Here is a 13168-nt window from a genome sequence, read left to right on the forward strand (position 1 = left end):
TTTTATAGGGATTTCTAGAAAACATAATAGAAGACGAAGATATTGTTCTCTTCGGTGGTGCGGGGGAGAACGCGAAGCTGGAGTGACTCGTGATACAAATCTGGCGATACATTAAGATAATGTTTTGTTCGCGAGGAACTGAAGATAAAGGATTTTCCGGAGCGATAGTCGGAAAGAAACGGGATCAAAGTGCGTATATTATACGGGAAACCTCGATATTTATTCGATATATACTGTGTTATTTTAAAGAAAATGTTGGGAACCTGTTTTATATAAACTTAAAAAATATGAACTTCACCACGTATCTTTTAAAAGGATATGTTCCCATTTAACCCAATTTTACCTTCTCCCAAAAACATGGTGTCCCATTTGTCCCAATTCCATTTCTCCGAACCGGAGTTCATTTAATCCAAAAATATGTATTCCCATTTTTCCCAACGATCAAGTTTCCCAAAAGAATTGATTCCCATTTCTCCCAACGATCAATATTCCCAAAAATATGGATTCCCCTTTCTCCCAATCATTATTTGGAATCGGTAAACAAAGTAAGTTTACCGTTTTGTGAATATGTGAATTGACTTGGCGTTAGGTTAGGTTAGGTTAGGTTAGGTTAGGTTAGATTAGGTTAGGATCCAAAACCCCAGAAGAATTCCTCGAAGCGATAAAATGGGGATTCGATGTAAAATGAAATGGGCAAAATTTGACGAACTTGCATATTGAAATAAAACTTAGATTCATGTTGATACCAAGTGTAATTTTGGGACAAATGGGATTGGGACAAATAGGATTGGGAGAAATGGGATTGGGAGAAATGGGATTGGGAGAAATGGGATTGAGAGAAATGGGAATTGGGAGAAATGGGATTGGGAGAAATGGGAATTGGGAGAAATGGGATTGGGAGAAATGGGATTGGGAGAAATGGGATTGGGAGAAATTGGAATTGGGAGAAATGGGAATTGGGAGAAATGGGAATTGGGAGAAATGGGGATTGGGAGAAATGGGATTGGGAGAAATGGGAATTGTGAGAAATGGGATTGGGAGAAATGGGATTGGGAGAAATGGGATTGGGAGAAATGGGAATTGGGAGAAATGGGATTGGGAGAAATGGGATTGGGAGAAATTGGAATTGGGAGAAATGGGAATTGGGAGAAATGGGAATTGGGAGAAATGGGATTGGGAGAAATGGGATTGGGAGAAATGGGAATTGGGAGAATTGGGAATTGGGAGAAATGGGATTGGGGAAATGGGATTGGGAGAAATTGGATTGGGAGAAATGGGAATTGGGAGAAATGGGATTGGGAGAAATGGGATTGGGAGAAATGGGAATTGGGAGAAATGGGATTGGGAGAAATGGGATTGGGAGAAATGGGATTGGGAGAAATGGGATTGGGAGAAATGGGATTGGGAGAAATGGGAATTGGGAGAAATGGGATTGGGAGAAATGGGATTGGGAGAAATGGGATTGGGAGAAATGGGAATTGGGAGAAATGGGATTGGGATAAATGGGAATTGGGAGAAATGGGAATTGGGATAAATGGGAATTGGGAGAAATGGGATTGGGAGAAATGGGATTGGGAGAAATGGGAATTGGGAGAAATGGGAATTGGGAGAAATGGGAATTGGGAGAAATGGGAATTGGGAGAAATGGGATTGGGAGAAATGGGAATTGGGAGAAATGGGATTGGGAGAACTCTTTTGGGCGAAATGGGGGTAAACCTTTAAAAATACTGAATTATTATAACTTTAAAACAATTTGATGTACTGGCATATTAAAATAAAACTTAGATTCATGTTTATACCAAGTGTAATTTTGGGACAAATGGGATTGGGACAAATAGGATTGGGAGAAATGGGATTGGGAGAAATGGGAATTGGGAGAAATGGGAATTGGGAGAAATGGGAATTGGGAGAAATGGGATTGGGAGAAATGGGATTGGGAGAACTCTTTTGGGCGAAATGGGGGTAAACCTTTAAAAATACTGAATTATTATAACTTTAAAACAACCACTGCCCATGTTAAGAATGAAAGTTAGAACTTAAACAGAACGTTTCAGAACCTTATAATGAGTAGTCGAAGCGATAAAATAATCCCGGATGAAGTATAGATGCTCAATTAAAAATACCGTGACAAAGTGTTAAAATAATTTTTTTTAAATGTTAACTAAGCAATATTTTTAAAAAAATTAAATTTTTTTGCGAATGGTCAATATATTTCATTTTAATTTTAGAAGAACTAAATTAGATTAGTTTCTAAAAATGATTGAAAATGGCGTGTTAGTTTTTCGAAGTGGCCGATGTACGCTTACAAACTTATGATAGTATGATACGTTAGGAAAAGTGGAACTTACAGAGGACGTTAAGAAAAGTGGAACTTACAGAGGACGTTAAGAAAAGTGGAACTTACAGAGGACGTTAAGAAAAGTGGAACTTAATTATAGAGGACGTTAAGAAAAGTGGAACTTAATTATAGAGGACGTTAAGAAAAGTGGAACTTAATTATAGAGGACGTTAAGAAAAGTGGAATTTACAGAGGACGTTAAGAAAAGTGCAACTTACAGAGGACGTTAAGAAAAGTGGAACTTACAGAGGACGTTAAGAAAAGTGGAACTTACAGAGGACGTTAAGAAAAGTGGAACTTAATTATAGAGGACGTTAAGAAAAGTGGAATTTACAGAGGACGTTAAGAAAAGTGGAACTTACAGAGGACGTTAAGAAAAGTGCAACTTACAGAGGACGTCAAGAAAAGTGGAACTTAATTATAGAGGACGTTAAGAAAAGTGGAACTTAATTATAGAGGTCGTTAAGAAAAGTGGAATTTACAGAGGACGTTAAGAAAAGTGCAACTTACAGAGGACGTTAAGAAAAGTGGAACTTACAGAGGACGTTAAGAAAAGTGCAACTTACAGAGGACGTTAAGAAAAGTGGAACTTACAGAGGACGTTAAGAAAAGTGGAACTTACAGAGGACGTTAAGAAAAGTGGAACTTACAGAGGACGTTAAGAAAAGTGCAACTTACAGAGGACGTTAAGAAAAGTGGAACTTACAGAGGACATCAAGAGAGACGGACTTGATCATGGGTGCGTGACCTCGACTCTGAAGCACGAAGTTGGTTCCCTTGCAGTAAAAGTTAATTTTATTGTCGTATCGAGAGACCGTCAATTCCAGGACGCTGGTCGTTCGAAATGTTCCGTCGTCTGCTCTTTCCGGCGGACGAGATGGCGGCTGTGGATCTATCAGCTTCGACTGGTTGAACCACTCGGCGGTGGCCACCGGCTTCGCTCCTTCAATTATGCATTTGATCCACACTTTCTTACCAGCGATCACTTGCGACGTTGGACCTTGAACTTCCAACGTCGAAGGCGCGACTGTATACGAATTAAAAACATTTCAAAGTTATTCCACTCAAAAGTTACAACTTAACTCTCCCAATATTAAAGTAATATTAAAATTTATTCAACAATGCCCTACGTAAATGTAAAAAATATTTATTAAAATTAGTATTTCCTAATCATTTGTAATTTAATATAATCAAGACTGTTTATTTATTTATAGGGACGATTCTCGGACATCATGGTCAAAGTTTCTCCAGGTACGCCGCAAAAATGAGATACCGGGCTCATTTGATTTGGTGAGCATTGGTTTAATCGGTTTCCCCTTCCATAAAAACTTGTTGAGGATAAATGTAATAGTTATATAGGGAGCTGTTCAGCTCGCGTTGCATGAAGGGATTGCCACCACCTTCCTACGCGTTGTAACCCGGCCACCTGAATTAATGGCTTTAAAAGTCGCTTGGTGACTTAAGCCTAAGGTGGTGCCTTTGGTATTAGCCTAGCTGATTAAAATTATTATTATTATTACCTAAAATTAGTCTCAACATAGTATTTATCCTTAAATATAAATATAATTTTGACGAATAAACAAAAAAATTTCTAATTCGATAAACTACGTTTTAAATCAACATCAAATAGGAGAATCTCGAAATTTGGTATGACAGTTTGAACCCTTCTTTGCACCCCTAAAATTATAACACAATTATAGGGAACATTGAAAGCGGAACATTAGTCTCCCCTTTTCCATATTTATTGCGAAGGCCACGCTACGAAATCGAAAAGGAGCCCCAATCAAGAGTCTAACTCGAAGAGAAAATCCATACGTTCGTTGGATGTAAGAAACGCGCGGAACTGGTATCCGTTTCGGAGTCGCCGGAAACGTGGGCACTTTAGAAACGTCAAAATTTAATAGAAAATTATGGAAGAGAGCGACTCCGTTTATTGATTTTAACGGGAGTTGAAAAGCTGGCCACGATAAACTTCAAATATATATTTCGAGGGACGAAACGGTGATAACAAAAATACAATTAGGGAAATTACAAATTTCGTCGGGAAAGCCGGCTCGTTACTCAAGTTTCCCGGAGAGCGAAGCACCCCCTATGGCTCTTCTCGATACGGAAATGGTTCAATTAAAAACGATGTTCTAAGATTATCGAAATCCCCGAGCGTATTACCGGTAACTCCGGTCGCCGGTGGCGCCACGGCGGAAGCCGGCTAAAAGTGTGTTATCGAAAGGATATACACCGAAACATTCTCCCGTATTGATTTTCGTTCCTATTTATCTTTCCGACGAGCGGCCGAGTTTCTGGGCGCTAAAACTACGCTTTTGCACTTTCCCGGAACAGCGGCGGCGGCAGTCGGTTAAGATGTCCCTGGCACTGTTAATCAATTAAGCCTAATTGTTTACTGCCGTGACTAGCCGCGGTTCTCCCCCATTTCGCTTTGCCTACGAGCTCCTTTTGGACCAGCACTAAAATGAATCTTTTATCGAACCAAAGTCGAGGTTTTAATCACGTACTAGTTCCACGCTGTTGTGTTGACTGTAATTCGCGGGAAGAGATCGCAGACTGTCGGAAAGATTTACACTTTCGAGGCATTAATATTTCAGACGATCGAGGCTCTTAAAAATTGACGCGTCATATCGGAAATTACTTTAAAGCTTACTTTTGATCGAAAAATTAATCCCGAATAAGAGCTAGCGAAATTTGACATTATATATACGTACATACATATATATTTATAAATAACGTTTACGTATAATTTCTGAGGCCGATTTCAACTTCAAAAATTTTAAATTGGGAATAATGCAAAAATTGAAAACACAGTGGATTTCTTTTAGCACTGAATAGAATTTAGTCATTATAAAAATTTACACTGAAAACGTAAAGTATTTACATTTAATAACGCGAACTAAATTTAAATTTATGAAAAATGAAAAAAAAAATAAAACATTTATATTAAATATTGCAAAATATCATAAAGATGGCTAATGTAATACAGGAAATAAATTAACCATATGGTTAATTTATTTCCTGTATTACATTAGCCATCTTTATGATATTGTAATTGAAACGAAGTTAATGAAATAGTGTAGGAAGTATAACAATCTGAATATGTATTCAGATTGTTATACTTCCTACACTATTTCATTAGCTTCGTTTCATTTACTACTTAAGTCTACTAGGAGCCCAAAATACTCTACACATTGCTAAGCGTATTTCGCGTGGTAAACGTCTCTATTAACTAGACTAAACTATCTCGGTCCCTCGAAGGGAAAATCACTTACGAATTGGCTATAAACCGTTGGCCATTTAAGCCTAAAGACACGAGAGGAGATTAGCATTTTCAGACATTAGTAATAACACGTTTTCGGCGATGCCGGTTTCCAGTTCCAGTCGATTCGGTCGAAAGGGTTAGTCCTCTTCATCGGGGCTATATCGACTCTCAAAAACCTAATCGAGGAGTTGGTGTAAAGAGATCGGAAGTCGCGTCCCTTCGCTCGAATACAAGACAGACAACCCCCGGTCGCCTCCATTCAATAAGGCTGAGTGTTTTCGGGTCCTAACCTCAGCCCATTTTAACCCTCTGAAGCGTCATTATAAACCCAATTAAGACGTTCCAATAGGTCTCTAAACTCAGGCTGGTTTCCCTCCGAATGGCTCATCGCTCCATTTTGGAATCGAGAGTATGAGGAGGGTGGAGTTCCGCGAGAATGATAAAAAAACCTCCAAAGAGATCTTTAATGAAATTACTTCGCGACCATTAACAAAATGGAAGTCTAAAAGTTTCTCCACCCACGGAACAAAAAAGCGTCATTATTGGAACGCGCTAAAGGGGATCTTATCATACGAAGATCCGCAATTTTTCCCGCGTGTCGAAGGACCCATTTAAAATGTTCAAAAAAACTCGTTTCGAGAGAGGATTTTTAATTAAAATGAAATCTTTCTTTCATCCTTTATTTATTCGATTTTTTGCTTCGCCATTATTTTAGATTTAAGCGAATCATTTAAATTAGTTCCAGTATTTGACGCTGACACCCCAAAATCTAAAGCTAAGACATTACGTTCGCTATTCAAAGGATATGAATCCTCTTTTCAAAGTTGCCTCTATTTTTATACTTCCATCTTCAAAAAATTAAGATACGAAAAATGACTCGATTCACTACTATTATCTTTGGATCCACAAATTTTGCGATATATTTAAAAAACGTTGGTAAAAATAATATCATTTTAACTTATTTAATTATGTTTTTTACGCAACCAAGCATGTATTTGAATAAAAGTGGCATTTATTTAAATAATTGTTTGTTTTATTTAAATAATTGTTTGTTTTATTTAAATAATTGTTTGTTTTATTTAAATAATTATTGGTTTTATTTAAATAATAGGCTTATTCACTTTCGATTATTTAAACATTTTAAATTTTTATTCAACTATTGTTTATTTAAATAAATATTATTTAAATATCGCCGAGCTTATTTTATTCATGGATAAAAATTAATCGAAATCCGAGCACTAGATAGAACCTTTCCATAGATACGTATAAGCAAGAGTGTAGAAATTTCCACTTTCCATATTTAGTAATATATATTTTCTTATCTTTAACATAATATATTAATATGGTTTCAAAATAACAATTGTTTCATAGTTATTTCGATGGAATATAATTCGATGCATTTAAAAATGATCGCCATTCTAATAACGCGTTGTTTAAGTGTAAAGAATCGCCAATGGTGTTTGAGTTCAATGTACTTCAATTTTGCACTTTTAAATTCTTACCGAGGACGTCGAATTTGATCCAGGACACAATGGGGGTGTCGACGGCGCTATTCTTGACCAGACATTCGAGTTTCCGGTCATTGTCGAATCTGGTCAGGTTGAGCGAGACGCTGGTGAAAACGTCGTATGTGACTGACTTCTCGGACGTGGAGTGGTTGCTAATGCCGTGCGTCTCTTCTCCGCGCTTGTTCCAGTAGATCTCGGGTAACGGCTTGCCACCCGTCGAGTAGCATTCGAACAACAGCGTCACTCCTTCGTAGAAGGGACCCACCGTCGTGGCGTTCTGAATATTGACCCCGTCTTTCCGTATCGTCGGGCTGCCCGGTTTGGCTACCAGAGAGAGAATAGAAACGAACGGTATTATTATAGGCTGGACGTACCACGATAATAAATAGGATAGGCCAAACTTAGATTAGTACACAACGCGTCGGTATTTATCTGGGGAAAATGAACTCGGAAATACGGCCTTATATCGAGGCTCTACCACCAACCGGCGCTTCGACGCGGCTGGCTTCTCTAATAGAGTTAGACGCTCGTAATTAAGAAAAGAACGTTCCGCCAGAAGACCTACTAGAGACAATTCAATTTAATAAGCTTCTATGGAACAGACACCCTCCTATCCCCGCGTGTCTCCGTCCTTTCGCGAACTCGCGCGTTATCCGCAAACCTCTCTTATGACGGGGCTTAGCAACGGCGTCCTCTCTCTACCTTTTATACGAGCGCGTTGAACCTAAGGAAGGAAAGCTGCCTAGTATTGGTTTTTCCGCTTAATGAAAATTAAATTGCTACACAACAAGTATGACCCCGGGCGTCTCGTCGACAAAGTGGTCGCCGCTCCGGGAACCTCGAGGTTTTTAATATAATAGAAGTCGGCAACTTCCTACACTCCGCGAAATTAAAAGACAACGAATACGACCGCGCTTCTTCCCGATGTACGTTCAAATAGCGAACCAAGGCTATAGGAGATCCCTTAAAGCTGGCTTCACACTCGACGGAAAATTACCAGCGTAAAGTTGAACTTTAGCGGTATATCGAATGGGAATCGATTTTTAGCTCGGCGTTTATTATCGTCTTTCCGGCATATTTTCCGTCGAGTGTGAAACCAGCTTTATAGATGCTTACGTAAAAGGTCGGTATTTAATTTCTTTCGTAACTTACCGTCGATGATTAAATTGGCGTAGGAGAGAGAAGGACACTTTCCCTGGACGTATGTGACGTCGCACTTGTAGACGCCCTCATCTTCGAGGCGCAAGGGCGATATCGTGAGGTATGAGGTTCCCGAACTGTTGAGCACGAAGTTGGCTCTGTTGGGATTCGCCAGTTCTTGCAGAGGCTTCGTGACGGAGTCGCTGAACAGGTACAAGCGCTTCCATTCGCCGTTCGATTTCTTCGTCCATGTTATAAAGTACACTTGACCGCAGGAATCGACGTCCACGTCGCAAGGGAGCTGCGTCGAAGACTCGGTCAAACCAACCACCGTCACTTCTTTGTTTCCTGTCCAAAGAAAACGAAAGGTTCAAATACATATCACAGAAGCGAATATTGAAATACAAGTAGCAACAGTGACTAAAAAACTCTGGGGGGGGGAGTAATTGCAAACAAAAAGGACATCATGGAAGAAATACAAATAATTATTTATTTAACGTGTAATTTGATTCAAATAACCCTAAGAGACAAGGTGCATAAACTAAGACGCCATCCAGCGACACTACGAAATGGATTAACACGAAATTAATTATGGGTAATAAAATGAAGTTAATTATGGGTATTAATACGAAATTAATTATGGGTATTAATACGAAATTAGTTATGGTATTAATACGAAATTAATTATGGGTATTCATACGAAATGAATTATGGGTATTGATACGAAATTAATTATGGGTATTAATACGAAATTAATTAAGGGTATTAATACGAAATTAATTATGGGTATTAATACTAAATTAATTATGGGTATTAATACTAAATTAATTATGGCTATTAATACTAAATTAATTATGGGTATTCGCTTTTATCGTTTATTGCGCTTAAATTTTCTCGTGGTGTTTTCTACGTTTTGTTATTATTCGTAGTCGCTCGCTTTTATTTATTTCTAAATAATTTGGTGACGTAAAGAAATTGAACGCGCATTAGGCATAGTGTGGTGGCGTGCTAGCTTACGTGAGAGTTAGAACAACTGGTTTAACCAAGTCGTTATAATCTATGTATTGACAATTTAACAATTTTAGAGGTTCGATATATACGGAGCTTCATGTATTATTTCTATAGCGCGCGGGTTTAATGTGGCATATCATTGCAGTCCACTAAATTTCAATAAAATAAAAGTTTTAATATAGTACGCCTAAGGTCATACAACCTATGTTTACATGTAATACCAGAAGAAAATAGGGGGAAGTACGCTTCTAGTCAGCTTTGGAAAGGCGTCACTTTTCACGAATTTTCGCGCCAAAACGGTTTGGCGGGAAATCGCGGATGAATACATCGTTTAAAAAATCAATTTTTCTTAAATAGAACAATTGTAACATAATGTCCTTCTCATTCTCTGCTAATTGAGCTAAGGCGTATTTTCTTTCGTCGTTTATAGCCGAGTTGAATCAAAACAAAAGTGGAACTACTTTTTCAGTTTGGTTTATTACGCGTAAAAAGGCATTTTCGTGGGTCACACGACGACTTCTATGGCTCAAAGCTACAGATACGTACTTCCCCTATTTTCTTCTGGTAATACTGGTTAAAAGGCAATTTAAAAAATGGTTTTTAAAGCTCTCTGTTCTAAAAGCTCCGGGGACGTTTTCGAGTTTCGTCGGAGAGTGAGTGAAGGGAAAGGAGCAAAATTAGCTCTCTTCCGGAACAGATTTAATTAGGCTGTTTTTACGAGAAACCCATTTAGCGTGTAAATTAATATCTCGGCCTTCGCTTCAAGTCCGATTTCCAGAGGGATCCTGCACGCTGTAATTCTGTTTTTGACATGCCACAAATTTCCGCCCGATCTCAATTAACTCGGAAGGGCTCCCTTCCTTCGCGAGCTCTACTAGTTCGCTCTCTCTATATTATTCTCCGAACCACTCTGATCTTTTGTCTCACTCTTTTCTCCTCCTAAGATGGAAAAAGGAGCAACGCGTTTTCGGTTACAGAAATATAAATATATTCAGGTTGTTTCAAAAAGGGTGGTATGAACGAAGGAAGACCTACGGGTTCTACAGATTATATTAAGACGAAAATATTCTATGACATTTTTTCGATTTGCGCCACCGTTTAGAAGTTACGAAACACTTGATGTATGGATGACCCCTAATTTTAACGCTAGTTTTAGTAAAATAATTAACGTAAATAAATAGTTTCATTCATGGCTCTCCGCACGCGCCCAAAAATAATATTTCGCTGTGAGTAGCGGTCAAATGTAAGATTTTGAAAATAATGAAAAATTAACGGGCTTCGAAAACTGTTTGGAACAGCGCGCAAATCGAAAAATGTCATAGAACATTTTCGTCTTAATATAATCTGTAGAACCCGTAGGTCCATGCCCGGATTTAAGGGTAGGCTTCCTAGGCACGTGCCTAGGGGCCCCCACAAAAATTAAAAAAAAATTCCAAAGGATTGAAAAAATAAAATAAAAAATCATTTCACAAGATTTGTTGAGACATAGCTACGGCCCTGAGGAGTTCCAGGGGGCCCATTTTTAGGTTGTTTTATTACCTTGCTTTTGTTTTGTTCTATCACGGCATGAGCTTTTCAGTCTTTAGGAAAAGATTTTTTCGATAAATCGGGGATAATTATAAATAAAGTATTAGTATTATCCCAGATTTCAAATACGAATTTTGCTTTCCTGAGTCCGGCGGCTACTAACGTAGTAATAACCGTAGATAAATGTCCGTCGCGTTTTTAGCCGATCGTGTTCAGTTTTTACATTAACGGAAACGGATTATACGGATAGTTGGATTATCTCTGTACTGTGTAGTTGTACAGTGGCGTAACTAGGGTATGGCAGACATGGCACATGCCATGGGCGCCACTTTGAGAAGGGAGCAAATGGTCAAAAATCAAAAAAAAGTAATACGAAAAAAATCAGAAAAATTTCTTAAAAAGTGTATATCTTCAGTAAACGTTTTAGCCTCTTTAAGAAATATCAAATGTTGGTCTGACATCAATACAAGAGGTAATAACACTATCTATTATTTTGCTTAAACTATTCGTTAATCGCCTTTCTCCAAAGTAGGAGCCCCCAGTGCGTATGGTAACACGTCATTTTTAACTCTCCCGGTCCCAAACCCTCCTTAAATACGCCCTTGCAGACTGGGCGCGATTTCTGTGCTTGCTATAGGCGGCATTTACCCTAGTTACGCCACTGACTGTGTAGTGTAGTTTACGCATTTGACATTGACACCGACTTTTAAGTTGGTAAGTTCTTTAAATTTTTACCCAAATTTATTAATCTTGAATTAACCCTTTGTTTAAAATCCAAAATCTTACAATACATAATCTAAAGTGAAACTAAAACTTTATCGTTTCCCTCAAACGTTCGATATTTTTTATGATGTAGTAGTGTGCACGACCACACAAGACGACAACATTGTTTAGGTAAGACTAATATACCGTATATATAATTCGTTTTAATTCTTACTAAATACTAATTCTACGTTTCCACGTACGCTATGATGGGAGACTATAATTTTAAAAACATTATAGCAAGAAAATCCAAACACGTGCAAGCAATTTCGTTCGGTTTAAATACGTTTATCACATTTTTTCGAATTACGAGTTCTACTCTACTTCACTTTAACTTACATTGTTAGACTGCCTTGAAATTAGTGAGATGGATGTAAACAATTAATTCATGAACACAATGTAAAGGATTCATTTCCTAATGTCGAGATTGCTTTGAGAATTTACCTGACATTAATGGTAACAAATTGTTCAGCTGACAGGTCATTTTCAAAATTAAAGCTAGTGCTAAATAGGCTACGAACTTCGATGCTCGAGGGGAGATTGAATATTTTGACTCTCCTCAGCTTGGAAAGCGATGTGTTGAGGAAAATAAGCCATGAGAGTATTATTAATACTTTTGTTCAACTTAAAAATAGACGAAGGCCCATTTAAAATCTGTTCCTTCGAATAGTTTGTAAACAAATTATTTTCCTGTTCCTGTAGAAAGTTCGCTCTTTTTAAAGAAAAATATTGGTTGCGCTGTGCCTTTTGTCTTAATTACACTTTACAACATTCGATTGGTTATGTTTTGATTTCATTTTTATTGTTTCGTTTCTAATGCTAATGTGGGAAGAAAGTCATTAGGACCTTGGCAAACTTAAGCTATTTTAACTACAAAGATTTGGGGACCCCCACCGCAAGTTGTGCCTAGGGGCCCCCAAAACCTAAATCCGGGCCTGCGTAGGTCTTCGTTCATACCACCCTTTTTGAAACACCCTGTATATATTTATATACTCGAAGTTTAATTTGAGGTTTATTCGTAGCATTTGAAGTGGAATTTCGGTATAGATCTAACTAACTCTTTAAAATTCCAAAATAGCATGTTTCTGGCATTTTAAAAAATTTAAATAAGGTTTGCGAAACTAATTATTATTTTAATTGGTAGTTAAACATTCTTTAGAAGTTTGCATATGCTATTAAAGTTTCGCAAATTATAATCACAAACGTAAATAGTCATATTTAATTACAATCTCTAACAATTGGATAAACCGAGTTGTTTATTGCCGATTTTGTTTAAAGTCGGGCGTAATGTAGACCTATATGAGATATGAAATTTCCCAAAACGAGACGTTGCACTACCCATTCGATTTGCTATGGCAACCAAAAATGTTTTTGACCACTTGAAACAAAAAAATCTCCATTTCCTTATTTTACCCAAACATTGTTACAATTTTACCCCAAAAATGTTCCAATTTACCGAAACTTGATGAAATTTACCTAAATGTTTTCCAAATTACCAATTTCGTTATTTAAAAAAGAAAAAAATTCCCTGCGAAACCGAGAAAATCCAATGCTTTTTTAAATGGAGATTTTTTTGGTTTTTTTTTTAGTATTTACCAAAAATTTCAAACCTCA

At 37.6% G+C, this 13168-nt stretch overlaps 1 protein-coding gene across 4 annotated transcripts in view; it reads right to left on the bottom strand.

Annotated features, from left to right (window-relative positions):
• The window catches only part of LOC149933179 (synaptogenesis protein syg-2-like), a 128087-nt gene that overhangs the window by 40142 nt on the left and 74777 nt on the right, over positions 1 to 13168 (bottom strand). For all 4 annotated transcript variants that reach the window (XR_016472779.1, XM_090155341.1, XM_090155343.1 and 1 more), the window contains exons 2-4: positions 8267 to 8602; positions 7109 to 7438; positions 3045 to 3365 (exon numbers count right to left, since the gene is read on the bottom strand). Coding sequence is in view for 3 of the 4 variants with exons in the window: in XM_090155341.1 (XP_090011467.1) it covers positions 3045 to 3365; positions 7109 to 7438; positions 8267 to 8602 (987 nt within the window). In the remaining variant the exon portion in view is untranslated. The remainder of the gene's footprint in view (positions 1 to 3044; positions 3366 to 7108; positions 7439 to 8266; positions 8603 to 13168) is intronic.

Source organism: Leiobunum rupestre, chromosome 8, assembly GCF_980474605.1.
Source record: "Leiobunum rupestre chromosome 8, qqLeiRupe1.1.hap1, whole genome shotgun sequence".
Classification (NCBI taxonomy): domain Eukaryota; kingdom Metazoa; phylum Arthropoda; class Arachnida; order Opiliones; family Sclerosomatidae; genus Leiobunum; species Leiobunum rupestre.